The sequence below is a fragment of the Xenopus tropicalis genome, chromosome 8, assembly GCF_000004195.4.
Source record: "Xenopus tropicalis strain Nigerian chromosome 8, UCB_Xtro_10.0, whole genome shotgun sequence".
Taxonomy (NCBI): Eukaryota; Metazoa; Chordata; class Amphibia; order Anura; family Pipidae; genus Xenopus; species Xenopus tropicalis.
Window position 1 is genome coordinate 135783952 of NC_030684.2, and position 17701 is coordinate 135801652.

Here is a 17701-nt window from a genome sequence, read left to right on the forward strand (position 1 = left end):
AAGATGGTGGCTCTGAGGTGACGGCCAGGAACGTACAGGGAAACAAATGAAAAAAATGTAGGAGCAGAGGAGTGAGGGGATATGAATGTTAGAAGATGGAATTTGTATACTATCCTTTGCTTAACAGGCAGCCATGATTGGGATATTACTTGGGGCTGAGCAGGTTCCCTCTTGGGAGAGAGCAGGAGGGTCCTGGCAGCAGAGTTTAAGATTGATTGCAGGGGAGAGAGGTGGGAGTCTGGGGGGCTGGTTAGTTGGAGATTGCAGTAGTCTAAATGGGATAGAATAAGGTCATAGATTAGCAGTTACTTGTGAAAGAAAGGGGGTATCTTAGTAACACTGTGAATGAAAAAAATAGCAGTCAGCTGTATCAAAAGCAGAAGAGAAATCCAGGAGAATGAGAATAGGAAAGTGTCCTTTGGCCTTGGCAGCCTGGACATTCCAGGAATGGGGGTAAGAAAGAGACAGGGAGAGAGTTAGACAGGATTGATCCAGTAAATAAAATGTGATTAGCAGCGCCGGATTTGTCCTTTCGGCGCCCCTAGGCCACCCCCGTTGGTCGCCCCTAAGCCCCCCCCCCGTGTGCGCATGCGCGAATGCGGAACCACCGCCCCCATGTGCGCATGCGCGAACGCGGAACCACCGCCCCCGTGTGCGCATGCGCGAACTCTGAACCACCACCCCCCGGTCGCAAGCGCTCATGCGCAAGCATTTAAAGTCCGATACGGAGCAGTGGGGAGAGGTCCCCATTGCTCCGTAAGGGAGGCAAACTTACACATTTTATTGCGGCGGGGCGGCATGCCGCCCCTAAATTTTTGCCGCCCTAGGCCCGGGCCTTTGTGGCCTCGCCACAAATCCGGGCCTGGTGATTAGTACTCATACCAGTCACACAGGAAAAGCCCTAGTGGGCCCCAGCGGCCCAGAACCAACCATTGCCGGCGCTCCCCCGGCCGACTGTTCCTCCCCTGACGGTGGACCCTGCAATCCCCAGTTTGACCCTGGCTGTCATTAATACTCATGAAAACCTATTTAAGTTAGTTAGATATATAAGCTTGTGAGCTAAGGGGCTCTGACCAAATGTGTAACCTTAAAGTGGGGCTTGAACCAAAAAAGTCTCCGAGCCACTGCTGTACGGAGTTATTGCTGTGTGTAGCCCGGCAGTACAACTGCACCGCTAATTACATTTCTCTGTTTGTAGCTGTGGGAAGTCTCCCTGTAATTACCTCCAACACATTTACAAGTAATGACACTGCCTTTTGTGGGTCCTGTGGCTGGCTTCCAGAACCTTCCCTCATATGGACTGATACCCAGGGGAACCGAGTCATCCCATCTATGGGAAATGTGTACAAAGATGAGAAAAGTTTCTATTGCATCTTTAGTATAATATTTCTACCAAATGCTTCTAATATCACTTGCACTGTCTCCAATTCCATAAATCAGAGCAAATATGACTCCAGGCAGATCAGAGGTGAGTTACAGTCTTCCAATTAGTCTGCCTATACGGTAAAGTGGTGATGGGCGAAATGTTTCCCCAGGCATGGATTCGTGGCGAATTTCCGCGTTTGCGATTATTTCGCAAAACGAATGAAAAAATTCGCCGTGGAAAAATTTGCACGTCGAAAAATTGTCACCGGCACCAAAAAAGAATAGCCGTGTGACAAAATAATAGCCGCGGGCGACAAAATAATAGCCATGTGACAAAATAATAGCCCCGTGTGACAAAATAATAGCCATGCAACAAAATAATAGCCCCGTGTGACAAAATAATAGCCATGCGACAAAATAATAGCCCCGTGTGACAAAATAATAGCCATGCAACAAAATAATAGCCGCGGGCAACAAAAGAATAGTCGCGGGCGACAATATTTTTTGCCGCATGACATTTTCGCCATTTTGCGGATTTTTTGAAAGATTTGCAAATTTTTTGGCGAAGTGAAACGGAACAGATTCGCTCATCACTACTGTCAAGAAATCATTCTGGCTTATCTAGAGTCTCAGTGGGTGAAGTTACCTGCAGTGTCTGAGGGAATTGCCTTGTGTTGTCATTTTGGGTGTTGGGGTGCCCAGGTATCTAATAGCTTCACTGGCAGGTACGTCTGCGTTTCTGTGTATCTGTCGCCTGTCCCACAGTTCCACCAACGGTTCCAAGTGATTGTCAGAAAAGGCTCAGGATCACTCCCTACTCATCTCTGTCACCTTCCTGTGAGTTCAGACGGGTAACAAACACCTGAGATCATGGTGGGCTCCATTGCCTTTACAGGGCTAATGTTATTTAGAGAAATATTTGTAGGAACATTTCATGCCCGTTGCACTTGTGAAACTTGTTGATACTTGAAGTTCTTCTTTAAGACTGTCAAAGTATGGGATCTGTTATCTGGAAACCTATTATCCAGAAAGCTCAGAATTAACGGTAAGGGTGTCTCCCATACACTCCATTTTAATCAAATAATTAAAAATGATTTCCTTTTTCTCCTTTTTAATAAAATATCTCGTACCTGCCCCAACTACGAAATAATTCTATTGGGTTTATTATTATTTTTTTTATCAGACTTAAGGTATGGAGATCCAAATTATGGAAAGATCTGTAATTTGGAATTATCAAATTATTATTTTATTATTATAATTATATAATCTTATATTATATATTACGGTATATTTATTATAATAATTATTATAATTATTATTTTGGATTATTATAATCTGAACGATTCCGGAAAACCCCAGGTCCTGAGCATTCTGTATGACAGGTCCCATACCTGTACTTTAGTTAATATAGCTGTACCATTCTAATCTCACTTTTTTAACAGAAGCCTTACTAAAACTGTGCCTATGATTGTACATCTCCTGGCACGCCCAGGTTTAAAGTGTGTCCCAAGCAATGATTTATACACAAACGGAATCATGTCTCCTTTTCATGTGAAGCTTTTGCTCTTTGTATAAAGCAAAGAGTTGTGATTAAAAAAATAGAATAAAAAATCTAAACTATATTGTTTATCCATTCATAGACCCTGTCTGTTTCATGCAGGGGTAAGTGAGAATGGGGGTAGGTGGGTATTAGAAGCCCAACAGTGGGGCAGGTATAAATGCTTAGACAAAGATAAATTACATGACATTCTGTGGTTTTAAATTAATTCTATGTATATTTTCCCTATAGAAACAGGACTTCCAGAAGCCTGCAGGGATCAGTACAGTCGCTACATTGTATTCTGGCCTTGTCTGACTTATTTGCTTGTTTGTATTGGGTATATATGCCATCAAAGCATGAAACTCAGTAAGTACCTAAAGAGATTTATTGCCACCTGATATACATGACATGTTGGAATGGAATATTTATGTGTATATAGTGTAATTCCTCAGGAAGCTAAACTGTTCCCTTTCCCAGGCCCAGTCCCAGGTCAGACCAAGCCACATCCACCCGAATTGCAACAGTTGCTCCTGCGGCTGCTAATGGAAATGTGGCCACTATCTCAGGGCATAAGGCCGGCATTAGGTCTTTGGAAAGTACTTGTGTGAATCCAAATCCTAATTGGCATATTATAATTAGAGAAAGATAAAAATGGCATTGTCTGTGAATAAATCCTTGTGTGCAGCTGTTCATATGACTTTAACGGTTTGTATTTACACTGTACAGGCTATAAGAAAACATGTTTATAAAATTTAATTTTTAAGTACTCTTCCTATCACAATTTCATGATTTTTTTGGTATTTTGTCATTTTGTTTTTGCATTTTGTTAAAATAAGATGAAGCAATAAGTAAATGAGAAATTGTTTTGCCATTGTCACTTTTTATGCCTCTTATGTGACATTACATGTTCAATTCATTGGACAAAATATATGAAGTGCTATTTAGTATAACTCATATCTGCATACCGTTGCCATTCTTTGCCCCTGCTTGCTGGAGCCTCTATAGGCTTTGTAAGGCCTGAATTGGACTTTATAGTTGATAACAGAGGTCTATGGAGGTTACATATTAAAAGGCACAAACTTTGCAGAGGAGTAGTAATCTATTGCAACCAATCACCATGTAGCAATTACTGGTCACCTGTTTAAAATCAAACATCTTATTGGTTGCTAAGTTACCACACCTGGGCAAACTTAGTGCCTTTTGTTACATATGAGGGAATGGGTTTTATTTAAAGACTGCTGCCTGGGAAAGCCCCCCTCCCCAAAGTAAATAAAAGACATGTAACCCTTTCTTGGCACATTCACTAAATTTTGGCTGTATATAGCTTTGATACAGGAGATTTTGTTCTCTTTGATTATAAGATACTGGGATATAGTGCAGTGCCTCCACCTAGTGGACACTACCCCTTTGATTCAACCCTCATCTCCTTCAGGGGAGTCACTTTCGGATATGGAAGGCTCATAGTAGGACTTCTGTACTGTTCCGGGCCTGATGACCCATCACATGGCACTTGTAACATTTCCCTTGGAATTTCTTACGTCGCCGGCAGTTTGGCCTATTCTATCACACCGGTAACACTTTGGAGGTTTCCTCATCTCAGCTGAGGTTTTGGCTCTCTCAGACAATTGAGCCTTTAATTCTTTCAACTCTTTGCAAAGTTTTTTATTTTCCTCCAGCAGTTTTGCATCAGCAGGGGACTTCTCTGCATGCCCTAGGGTGGAACTCCTCCTCACCCTCACATAGGCATCAGCCTCCTCCCGCCGATCTATCTCCATCAGAGCAACATAGCCAGGGGTTGGTGTATCCTGGTAGTAAGCTCTAATTGTCACGGCAACAGGGTCACTATTTAAAGTCCCTCTCCTCATTTGGCGAATCCTCAGGGAATCCATTTCAGAGCTTTGGATTACCCCACGACTCACCAGCAGTCTCAAGCCTTGCTCCACCCACACCAGATAGGCAGACAGGGCTTCCTTCTCCTTCTGGAAGGTAGAGTGGAAGTTGTGGAGCATCTCTGTAGTACTTGCTACAGGGCCAAATGTCACCTCTAGGACTTCAATCAGGTCACCTGAAGTAGCATCAGGGTGACTAACTAGGTAGGATTTCCCCACATCCACAGCAGGGCAGCGAAGGCTCTCAAGGATCTTCTTCCTCATGGTTGCCTCAGGGCCGGACCAATCTCTCACGAACACCACAGTGGAGTCTCTCCAACTCTCAAAGGACTCCTCACCCGAGGGTACCGGATCTGTGCCTGAAAACACTTTAAGTCTTTTAAAATTACCATTCCAGGCCAGCTGAGTCAGTTGGTCAGTCAGTAGTCCCAGCGCACTCACAATATCAGGGGTATCCAGCTGGCCTCCTGAGCTAGGCCGACTCCCCTTGGAGACCGCGCTCTCACTGGATGGACATTGCTTTACTTGACTCTGTTCAGCTGGCGAATCAAACAGTCTCTTATTGGGCAGCACACCCCCCGTGCTGTAACTGCAAACTGGGAAACAAGGGTGTCAACATGGGTAGTTAAATCATCTGCGTCATCAGACAGATCTGGCAGAACAACCCTCCATGGCCCTTCATCTCCCGCCTCAATATCCTGGGGAACCCTCTCACGGTCTAGCTCTCTGGGGCTCTCTATAAGGACATTCAGCAGAACCCTGGCAGAATCTCGCCGTGACGCAGCCACGCTTGGGCAATAAAATATTGGTTCCCCATCAAGAATTTCATAAATAAAATCTTCTTTTACTCTTGGCATCATGGGCCCCACAACAGCAACCTTCCGGGGGTTAATTCCCAAAGCATTGCACCACTGGCGAACAGTTTGTGGGGTTTCATGTGCAGACATGCTTTCATCCAACATTCCCAGCTTCCCAATAGAATCTCAGCAGTGCCTCCAAAATGTAACCCTTTCTTGGCACATTCACTTAATATGGGCTGTATACAAGAAATTAATTAATCCAGAGGGCCGCCCTATTATTGCAGGTATAGATTCCTTAACATCTAAACTATCTTTATATATAGATCTCTATTTGTAGCCTGTAGTACCCTGTATCCAGTCTTATTTAAAAGATTCTGGAGCAGTGATGGAGATGTTACATGGCATTTCTTGGGAATGTGGATATATTTTGGTAACAGCGGACATTTCGGCCCTCTACACCTCTATTGAACACAGTAGGGGTGTAGAGGGGGTAATGAGAATATTAGAAAAGTTTAATTTCCCGGAATCGAAACAAAGAGAATTTTTGAAGGAATCAATGCTTTTTATATTACAACATAATTACTTTAAGTTTGGTAAAGATTTCTTTCTCCAGATCAGGGGGACGGCTATGGGAACTCGGTTTGCCCCTAGATATGCGAATTTATTTTTGGGAGATTGGGAAGATAGACACATTTGGGGCCCTAACCGTTCACCAGCATTGAAAGTATACCATCGTTATATCGACAATTTGTTGATTATTTGAGATACTAGGGTCTCTTCTATAGAGGAATTTTTTAAGACCCTCAATGAAAATGATGACGATTTAAAATTTTCCTTTAAATATAGTGATACAAGTATAGAGTTCTTAGATTTGGAAATTTTCGTTGAAGATGGTAAAATATGTACAAGAACTTATTTTAAGGGGGTCGATAGAAATACCTATATACTTAAAAGTAGCCATCACAGAGATATTTGGCTCAATAATATACCTAGAAGTCAATTCACTAGAATACGTAGAAATTGTACTAATGATTGTGATTTTATGGAACAGAGTACTTTTCTCTTTCAGAGATTTGTGGAAAAAATGTACGACAGAAAGCACCTTATAAGCAAATTTGTTAAAGTAGCGGGTGATAGTTTTTCTGTGTTTCTTCCAAGGTTAGGTAGGTTAATCAGAGCAGACCAAATAGGGTCTATTCCTTTCAAAAAGACCCAGGATACCCAGATGAAAGATGCTTTGGATTCCTTTCTTGAAAGTGAATGTGTTGGGGAGGCATGTGTGGGAGACATGCCAATGTCCATATGTAATTACAAAAGGGGCAGGTATGACAATAAGGGCAAAATGAAAGATAAAGAGGTCATTGATTTGGAGAGAGTTAGACCATTAGTGAGGACCAAACAGAAAAAGTACTTTATTAATAAAATAGAAGAAATGGTAGTGTTACAACCCACTGTCAATGAGCCGTCCAAAGTGTATGGCGAGTTGGCTTTAGTGGTGCGGTACCACTGTAAATTAAGAGAGATAATACATTTGCTTGAAAAATATTGGCCTATATTATTGAATGACCCCTTTTTGAAGAATAATTTACCTAAAAGTTTACCCGTGATCTATAAGAAAAATAAATCTTTAAGGGATATCCTAGCACCTACAGTTTTGAGACAACATAGAAAAAACCCTGCTACTAAGGGAGAGTCTATTTTAGATTATTTTTGCAGCACTTTAAAGGAAAAGGAAAAAGGGAAGAACTTGGGGTCTGGGGGCTGGCATGTGTGCGGTAGATGTTCCCAATGTAATTATTGTCTGAAAAAAATTACCAGCATGGAATGTTATAACACAAAGAAAAAATATCGAATTAGGAATCATATTTCATGCTGGTCTCAATACGCAATATATGTAGTTGAATGTAGCTGCAGTAAGAAATATGCGGGATGAACTATAAGGTCATTTCGTACGAGGTTGTATGAACATATTCTGAAAATTAGATTGGGTTCCTCTGAAATACCATTATATAAACATTTTAAGGATGTACATACCTCAGATGTGAGGCACCTTAAAGCATGGGCCATTGAACAAGTAGAGGTAGACTATAGAGGTGGTGACAGACTGGCAACCTTGGATAGAAGAGAATCCTTAACAATGCCCTCAGCATAAAGGTGCTGACATACTGGTAGCTAGGGTTTAAGGAGAATCCATTTGGATTTCCAAATATATGTGAACCAGCAGGCTGTATTAAAAATTGGAATACTAGGAGTATTTTGGAATAGGGTCTAGTAATGTGGTCATCTAATGAATATTACCAGCGTGTGTGCTGGGTAGCCTTAATATGGGTTCTTATACCCTAAATAACTATTGCCTATTCCCTTTCAGTAATACTATTAGGGTGCATGGGAGTAGTGTGTTTTTTTTTTCTTTTTCATTTATACGGTTATTTATATTTGTTTTTAATTTATGTGGCTTTTATTCAGTTAGTTGATCCTTTTTAAAATATTGTGCCTAATAAGTTTTAATTCATATAAAATGTGTATTTGAAGGGTTAGTAACGGGTTAATTCATTAATGATGTTGAGTGCATGCGGGTATATAATGGGGGAGGTTAGTCCCTAGGGACTTGGTAGTCCATGAGGAAGCACAGAGCCAGAGTGCCTCTCTCAGTTTGATCCCAAGTAAGTTCCCAGCCGGGACAAGGGAGGGTTCGTGTCTGTATTTAAGTCCACATAAGGCTAATCTTCTTATTATGTGCCTGTGACTGTGTGGAGGGTATAGGTTAATTTATTAGCGTACTGTGTACGCAGCAATTATTATATTCTTATGCCCATTTGTATTCCCATTACCTGCACTGAGTGAGAGAGGAAGTAGAGGTTATATTGTCTTAATCTATCTACCGAATGTTTTTTATTCGGTTCTATAGCCGCGATTTTTATTGCCAGCTGTTCAATATTGCATTCCATACATGGATAAGCTAATCAAGGAGCTAATACCTATATGGTACTCTGAGGCTCTGTCTTCTTTTGCTTATTAATTGGGGGGTATTGAGAGTTTTTAACCTACTATTTTATGGATTATCCTTTTTGAAGTTGTAAATATGGGTCAGATTAATGAATTCCATTTAAATTTCTATTGAGGGAATGATATTTATTAATTGCGCAGAGAGCATAAATCACATTTGCCCCCGGCTCATTTAAGTGCTATAAACACTGTAGAGAAGCTCATTTACTGTATATAAACTGGAGCTTCTGTAGCAAAATGAGTTGTATTTGTGTTGGTAACAGTAAGTTGTGGTGCTGCTGCTAGCCATACAGAGATGGGTATATGTTTATATGGGCCCTGAGCAGATATAGAGGGCTGTGAGGCTAAATGGTGCTGAGTGCAAGGGAACCCCCGGGCTGGAATAGTTCTATAGTGTCTCTTTTTGTACAGACTGTAAGAACTTGTATTAATATGTCCATCTGTGTGTATATAAAATAGAAGTACTCTTCCTATTAAAAGTTCATGACTTTTTTGCCTTTTGTCTGTTTTCAGGAAATAAAGATGAAGTGATAAGTAAGTGAGAAATTGTTTTTCCGCCATTACTTTTTATTTTTCATAATACAATGTAATATAAACATTATCTTGTGGAAATAAGAAACTTTCTAAATAGAAATAATTAATGATCCTATACTATATCTGGGTGGGCAACATTAGCGCTGTCCCAGTGCCTGCATTGGGCAGATTGAGGCCAGTTAGGGGGGTGCGACATGGCCCTTGGGGATTGGCTTAAGCTTTACTGATTTGGGAAGGTTGTGCCAGGGTGATTACTGCTATTGGCCAAAGCTCCTGACCGCTGAGGATTGTGGGGGGTTTACAGTCCAAAATGAATTTACAAAATACTTCACTGAACTCTATAGTTCTGAATTTCAGCAGTCAATATTATAATAAACCAGGCTCACCCAGACCAGATGGGATTTATGCTCAGTGACATTGGCATCAACATCAGATGCTTTTTTGAAAACACATACTATACACAGGACATGGCTGAGTGATGGGATTGGCCTTGTCTATGGGAATTTACAGTTCCACTATGACCTAAGAGGTATATGGCAGGGCCACAGCCCTACGTATATGAACCCCCAGGGCACTGGCAAAATTTGAAAAAGTTAATGCCCCAGACATTGGATGACTCAGTAGCACATTAATGATAGATGGACATTATAACATGATATAACATTATAATGTGGCAGTAACACTGAGCACTTCCTTGTGTAAACAGACTTTATTTGAGCTACTTCAAAGGAAGCCCATCTTCTAAAGTCCTATTCCTTCTGTCCTTCCATCTTCACCCTATCAGTATTCTCTCACCACTGCGACTTTTCCCCTTCTACCTCTTCTGTCTAATTTTCTACTCTTCTATCTTCAATGTTGAATAAAACGTTAAAGGAGAACTAAACCTTAAAAATGAATATACAGGTATCGGACCCCTTATCCGGAAACCCATTATCCAGAAAGCTCCGAATTACGGAAAGCCTGTCTCCCATAGACTCCATTATAATCAAATAATTAGGATTTTTAAAATTGATTTCCTTTTTCTCTGTAATAATAAAACAGTACCTGTACTTGATCCCAACTAAGATATAATTACCCCTTATTGGGGCAGAACAGCCCTATTGGGTTTATTTCATGGTTAAATGATTCCCTTTTCTCTGTAATAATAAAACAGTACCTGTACTTGATCCCAACTAAGATATAATTACTCCTTATTGGGGCAGAACAGCCCTATTGGGTTTATTTAATGGTTAAATGATTCCCTTTTCTCTGTAATAATAAAACAGTACCTGTACTTGATCCCAACTAAGATATAATTACCCCTTATTGGGGGCAGAACAGCCCTATTGAGTTTATTTCATGGTTAAATGATTCCTTTTTCTCTGTAATAATAAAACAGTACCTGTACTTGATCCCAACTAAGATATAATTACCCCTTATTGGGGGCAGAACAGCCCTATTGGGTTTATTTCATGGTTAAATGATTCCCTTTTCTCTGTAATAATAAAACAGTACCTTTACTTGATCCCAACTAAGATATAATTACCCCTTATTGGGGCAGAACAGCACTATTGGGTTTATTTAATGGTTAAATGATTCCCTTTTCTCTGTAATAATAAAACAGTACCTGTACTTGATCCCAACTAAGATATAATTACCCCTTATTGGGGCAGAACAGCCCTATTGGGTTTATTTAATGGTTAAATGATTCCCTTTTCTCTGTAATAATAAAACAGTACCTGTACTTGATCCCAACTAAGATATAATTACCCCTTATTGGGGCAGAACAGTCCTATTGGGTTTATTTCATGGTTAAATGATTCCCTTTTCTCTGTAATAATAAAACAGTACCTGTAATTGATCCCAACTAAGATATAATTACCCCTTATTGGGGGCAGAACAGCCCTATTGGGTTTATTTAATGGTTAAATGATTCCCTTTTTTCTGTAATAATAAAACAGTACCTGTACTTGATCCCAACTAAGATATAATTACTCCTTATTGGATGCAAAACAATCCTATTGGATTTAATTAATGGTTTATTGATTTTTTAGTAGACTTAAGGTATGAAGATCCAAATTATGGAAAGACCCCTTATCCGGAATACCCTTGGTCCTGAGCATTCTGGATAACGGGTCCCATACCTGTACCTAGAAATCCCATATTTTATCTACTGAGCTTTGTACAGGCTGAGCTTTTTATTATCATTTCCAGCATTCCTGGACTGGATATCGTTTTTGTGGGTAATTTCTTTGCTCAGGAAACAGATCAAAGGCCCCAGATGTCCTTTCCCAACTCCTTCCAGAGCAGAGAAACATCAGAACCCTTCTCTGTTTCCCTTCTGAAGGGATATCTCTCTGTCTGTAGTTACAGCAGGTGGCACTATTGTTATAAAATTCATTATATTGGCAGTTAAAGGGGTTGTTCACCTTTGAGTTAACTTTTAGTATGATGTAGAGTGATATTCTGAGACAATTTGCAATTGGTCTTAATTTTTTTATTTGTGGTCTTTAAATTTTTCCCTTTTTGTTATCTAGTTTCTAGGGTTCAAATTACCTTAGTAACCAGAGAGCGGCTTCAATGAGAGGCTGGTATATGAATAGGAGAGGACCTGACCCACTGTTGAAAGTTGGAAAGAGTAAGAGAAAGCAAATAGTTCAAAAACCTATGAAAAATAATAATGGAGACCAGCTAAAAAGTTGCTTATAATTGGCCTTTCTATAACATACTTAATGTTAACTCAAAGGTGAACCTCCCCTTTAAATAACTCTGAAACTGGAAAAAATAATGAATGTAAATGGCAAAAGTGCCTGGAAACTCCCCGAGCAATATTACATTAGATTTTTTTATAGTTTACTTTTACATAGAGGGTAATTGGGTGACTTTCTATATATTTCTATTGGCACAGCAACAATGCAGGGCCCCGGGCCCCTAAGAATTAGAACAGATATTGGGTTTGTACAGACTCAGTTGTGTAAATGAATTCACATGTTTATTCCCAGGAGAGAGTGACACTGTGGGTTCTGGGCAGTGGGTTTCTCACCATTTGTATTTCCAACCTCATTCCCTTGAGTCTCTCCGACCCCCAAACATAAATAACATGATCTCCCCCTTCATTTGCAGAACGACTCCGGGCGGCACCGGATAACTGTGAGTAATGGCTCCCCTGTCCTCTTATTTACTGTTACTGCTACAGGAACTTCAGTGCAGCTATGGGATCCGACAGTCTGTGTTTAGCCAGCGGGGTATTCAGCGGGTTATTCAGCGGGTTATTCAGTGGGTTATTCAGCGGGTTATTCAGCAGGTTATTCAGCGGGTTATTCAGCAGGTTATTCAGCGGGTTATTCAGCGGGTTATTCAGCGGGTTATTCTGGGGGTTATTCAGCAGGTTATTCAGCGGGTTATTCAGCGGGTTATTCAGCAGGTTATTCAGCGGGTTATTCAGCGGGTTATTCAGCGGGTTATTCAGCGGGTTATTCAGCGGGTTATTCTGGGGGTTATTCAGCAGGTTATTCAGCGGGTTATTCAGCGGGTTATTCAGCGGGTTATTCAGCGGGTTATTCAGCGGGTTATTCTGGGGGTTATTCAGTGGGTTATTCAGCGGGTTATTCTGGGGGTTATTCAGCGGGTTATTCAGCGGGTTATTCTGGGGGTTATTCAGCGAGTTATTCAGCGGGTTATTCAGCGGGTTATTCTGGGGGTTATTCAGCGGGTTATTCAGCGGGTTATTCAGTGGGTTATTCAGCGGGTTATTCAGCGGGTTATTCTGGGGGTTATTCAGCGGGTTATTCAGCGGGTTATTCAGCAGGTTATTCAGCGGGTTATTCAGTGGGTTATTCAGCGGGTTATTCAGCGGGTTATTCAGCGGGTTATTCAGCGGGTTATTCAGCGGGTTATTCAGTGGGTTATTCAGCGGGTTATTCAGCGGGTTATTTAACACTGAACAATGTTTTTGTTGCAGGCAAACAGAATGAGCACCACAGCGAGGAAGGTAAGCGGCTTTAATAGAGAGTGCAAGGGATTTTTATCAATGTAGTTCTGATAATTGAGAAGTAAATTAGTATTAAAGAGACATTTGAGGCAGCAGATTTCTATCCTTTCCCTCATACAGATCTCTCATCCTGTTTCTGAAATGAATGGGAGGGTTGGAATTAGGAGTTTGAGCCATAATAGTTTTGCAAGAGGATAATATTATACAGAGTATGTGGGTGTGGGAACAGAATCTCCCAGACACTGGGGCTCAGTGCAGCCCCCCAAGCCCTATATATTACTCATGGTTTGCTTTAGAGCTTTATACATTACTGTGTGTGTATAAGCTGAATAACCCTGCCCCTACACTGGGGCTATATCATATTATTGTACCTCAGCACTGGGAAAGTGCAACAGCACTGCCAGACTCCAGCCTATCCAGTTGGGTTAAACACTTACATATTGGGGTAAATGGATATGCACATGTAGATTTATTGGCTGATTACACAGAATGTGAAGTAATATATTGCTTAATTACATTTCATTTCCCTCCGCAGGATACGTCTCTAATGGCTGTACCCCATCTGATCATGGAACTCAAGGGAAAGGGAAAAATTCTGCAGTTCACTCACAAAGTACTGTACAGGTATATTGGCAAAACCATTGGTAGCAGTTACATGGGAAATGCATCCGTTTTGCTCTATAAATCTTTGAACTTTTCCCCATTGTGTCCAACTCAGGGTAAAGGGTCTCTATGCTAAAGAGGTGGGCACAAAATCATACCCCCCATTTATTTATTTATTTTATTAAAAAATGGACAGCTTTCAATGAGGGGGGGGGCATAACCTATTCACATTGAGCCAGAGGGGCTTATCAGACCCCACCATTGAAGCTCTTGCTCTTTAGGGCCAAGGGGCCTCAGTTACCCCCAGGGGTTCCCCGGGACCCCACAGGTTGCAGTGGGCCATTGCCTGACTAAGTCCATGAATTTACCTTAATCCCTGACCAGTTAAGAGATGGGAAGTTAACCTACTAGGAATGTTTCCAGTGACCCAAACCTGCTCATACCCACAGTAGGGCTCCTGATCAGCTGCCCCTTCTTTTGTTTTGTGTTGGGCAAAAAACAACAAAAAAGAAAACCAAGGGAAACAGCCCTAAGGATAAAAAAAATGTATAAAATGTATTGTCACCAACCCCACAGTCCTACATATCATATTGGCCTGTATATGGGGACCATCCAAGCAATATCTGGTTGAAAATCAGTCAGATATTGATCAAGCAGGTTTAAAAATCAGGACAAGACTCCATCAGCTCCTTGATGTGCCCTCCCAGCAACAACCTGCATCCATATTGTTGAGAGCCCAACAGAAGAATCAGCCCCATGTTGCCCAGCTCAGTGTGGGAATATTGGGTTAAGAGACGCTCATTTGGCTCTTTATATATACGCCCAGCTTTAGATTTAAACCTGACACCTCCAAGTTGAATAAATATTCAGTAAATACTGCCCAAACCTGCATTTCAGTCTAATTAAATGAGCCCTTGTGCTTTGGGCTTCTGTCAGTCCAACTCTACCCCTGCCCTTTAGCAGGAAGCTCTGTGCCCCCAAAGATGCCTCAGTAGCCCCCCATCTTCTTTTCTGCTGATTCCCTGCCCATACTCTGTGCTGCTGGCACTTACCTGAGCTTCTTAAAGAGACAGTACTGACTGGTGGGTGAGATGGCGCTAGCAGGGCTGACATCAGGGGAAGCTCCTCCCAGGGGCAGGGCTTCTGCCAAAGGTGCTGAGTTTGGGAGGGTCAGGCTTATTATCATGTTTTTATAAAGTGCCAACATATTTCCCACAACAGGGGCCCTGCACCCCTTAAGGTGCTCCCGCTGGCTGCGTCCTCCAACGCACTCCCCACAGGGGCCCCCTCCTAACATCCTCCCTTGAGCGTGGATAAGTGAAACGTGTTAGGGGAGGACACCGGCAGCTGGGGGAGCGGCAATAGGCATCGGGTCTGGGCCGCTGGGGCCCACAGGGTTTTTTCCTGGCTCAGCTCACAGTCCCAGATTCTTACTGAAAAGTCCCATATTTGATCTCCTGCACTGAACCCAAACTTCACTAAATAAGTAGCTTTTGGCAGAACCCAGAATACTCACCCCCTGCACTGAGATACAATTGTAACTAATAAACTAAACAGGTCTCTTGGGGGAACTGAGACTCACAGCTTAAACGGCAATTTCACCTTCATTAGCAAAACTGTAATAACACATAAAACAAGAACACAAAACCCCCAGAAATGTTTTCGAACTTTAAATAACCTGCCAATTTTTGTAAAATGGGAGTGATATTTAGGGGGTGTGGCTGCAAAAATGGGCACGGTCAAAATGTTCTTTATGTCCCTCTTTACATTTTTCAAATGTTGGTTGGTATGTAATTATGCATATATATATATATATATATAACAGAGTTGCATTATGCTGATTAGTGATTGGCATTATCCCTGTGGCACTGAGCGTATATAACACACTTTGTGGATACATTTTAAACTCTGTCCCCCATATGTAATAAAAGGCACTAAGTTTGCCCATCAGCAGTAACCCATAGCAACCAATAAGATGTTTGCTTTTAAACAGATGACCAGTAAATGTCAGTGTGTATATAATATGTATGTATAGACGGATATATTTATAGGTACTTATTGTATATACTGGGCAGTATGTAATGGAAAATGTGTATATGAATGTGAGAATATTTTTTATATACAGACATACAATGCCTTTGTGCTTATATATTTTACAGAGAGCTGTTTTCAGAACTATAACTGTAAATAATAAACTTGTTCTTGTATAAAAAGAAGAAATTTCATTTGTGTGTTTGTTCTTTATGTGCTGGGGCACAGTGTGACCAATTGCAACAAAACCTCTTATCAATGGGAATAGGTACAGGGCAGCAAAAAATAGTTGACCGGCACAATGAGAGTAATGCAAGCGGGGCTTGGCCCCTGTGTGTTTATTCAAAAAATAGCAGCAACGTTTCAGGGCCATACCCCTTCATCAGGCATACAAACCAGTGCAGTCAACATGATTAAATAGTCTCACATTCCAAGCCATTTCAAAGTGTACAAATGCATAATTCATAATAACACGTCTCAGTAAATCAGAGCAATGTCCATAAGTGAAACCTTCATGAAAAAAGAGACATCATTCCAATAATATCAATCTGTAAAAAAGTTGTACATTTTTAAAAAAAAAAATAAGTCCATATGTACATCAACTACACAAACATTATCCCACCCAAAAATTCTCTATACACTTGATACCTATTATTGTCACTTATTACCTTTCAATATTGGCAACAATAGGACTCACTAAAGTTTCAAGTTAACAATGTTACCAAATAAACTAACCCAGAAACAGGAGACAATTAGCTGGAAAATTAACAGTAAAATTAACTGTCCACTGCATAATTCATCAGTCATATTTTATATCTGCAGAAAAGAATATGTACATAATTAACCATTATCATGATACTACCATGCGATCATAAAAAGCATGACATAATACTCTCTTCGTTTAGACCCCTAGGGAGTTTTTAAGGCCCAAATCCAATAACATTCCTTTTGTAATAAAATTCTCTTAGTGTCTCGACCCTCAGGCTGTGCACTGAGTAAGAATTGTTGGAGGAGGTAAGGGTGTGCTGGGTGAACTTTCCTTGTTGAATAGGTACAGGGCCCATATCCTAATGCCCCATATCCTAATGCCCCATATCCTAATGCCCCATATCCTAATGCCCCATATCCTAATGCCCCATATCCTAATGCCCCATATCCTAGGGCCCCATATCCTAATGCCCCATATCCTAATGCCCCATATCCTAATGCCCCATATCCTAATGCCCCATATCCTAATGCCCCATATCCTAATGCCCCATATCCTAGGGCCCCATATCCTAGGGCCCCATATCCTAATGCCCCATATCCTAGGGTCCCATATCCTAATGCCCCATATCCTAATGCCCCATATCCTAGGGTCCCATATCCTAATGCCCCATATCCTAATGCCCCATATCCTAATGCCCCATATCCTAATGCCCCATATCCTAATGCTGCCCCATATCCTAGGGCCCCATATCCTAGGGCCCCATATCCTAATGCCCCATATCCTGGGGCCCCATATCCTAATGCCCCATATCCTAGGGTCCCATATCCTAATGCCCCATATCCTAATGCCCCATATCCTAGGGTCCCATATCCTAATGCTCCATACCCTAGGGCCCTGCTGATATGATTCATGTTACAGTCTATAACTCAGTTGCACCCAGAATACTATTTTCAGGGACCATTCCCCGTGCAGCTCTCTGTTGGTGACTTACACACATTAGGTTTGATGGGCACTGAACCAACAGGAGCATTACATGCAGGTATGTACTGTGAGTACAAAGGGTAGGCTAATTATTGTGAGCTCTTGTAATGTGTTAGTAACATAGGGCTTAGAATTGTAATATAGGGCTTAGAATTGTAATATAGGGCTTAGAATTGTAATACAGGGCTTAGAATTGTAATATAGGGCTTAGAATTGTAATACAGGGCTTAGAATTGTAATATAGGAGTTAGAATTGTAATATAGGAGTTAGAA

General features: G+C 41.2%; 1 protein-coding gene across 1 annotated transcript in view; it reads left to right on the forward strand.

The window, feature by feature from the left end:
- Positions 1–17701, forward strand: part of LOC100495374 (butyrophilin-like protein 2) — a 53723-nt gene that overhangs the window by 19935 nt on the left and 16087 nt on the right. Inside the window, exons 5-7 of the mRNA XM_031891827.1 lie at positions 1199–1468; positions 9114–9134; positions 12237–12267. Of these exons, the coding sequence (XP_031747687.1) occupies positions 1199–1468; positions 9114–9134; positions 12237–12267 (322 nt within the window). The remainder of the gene's footprint in view (positions 1–1198; positions 1469–9113; positions 9135–12236; positions 12268–17701) is intronic.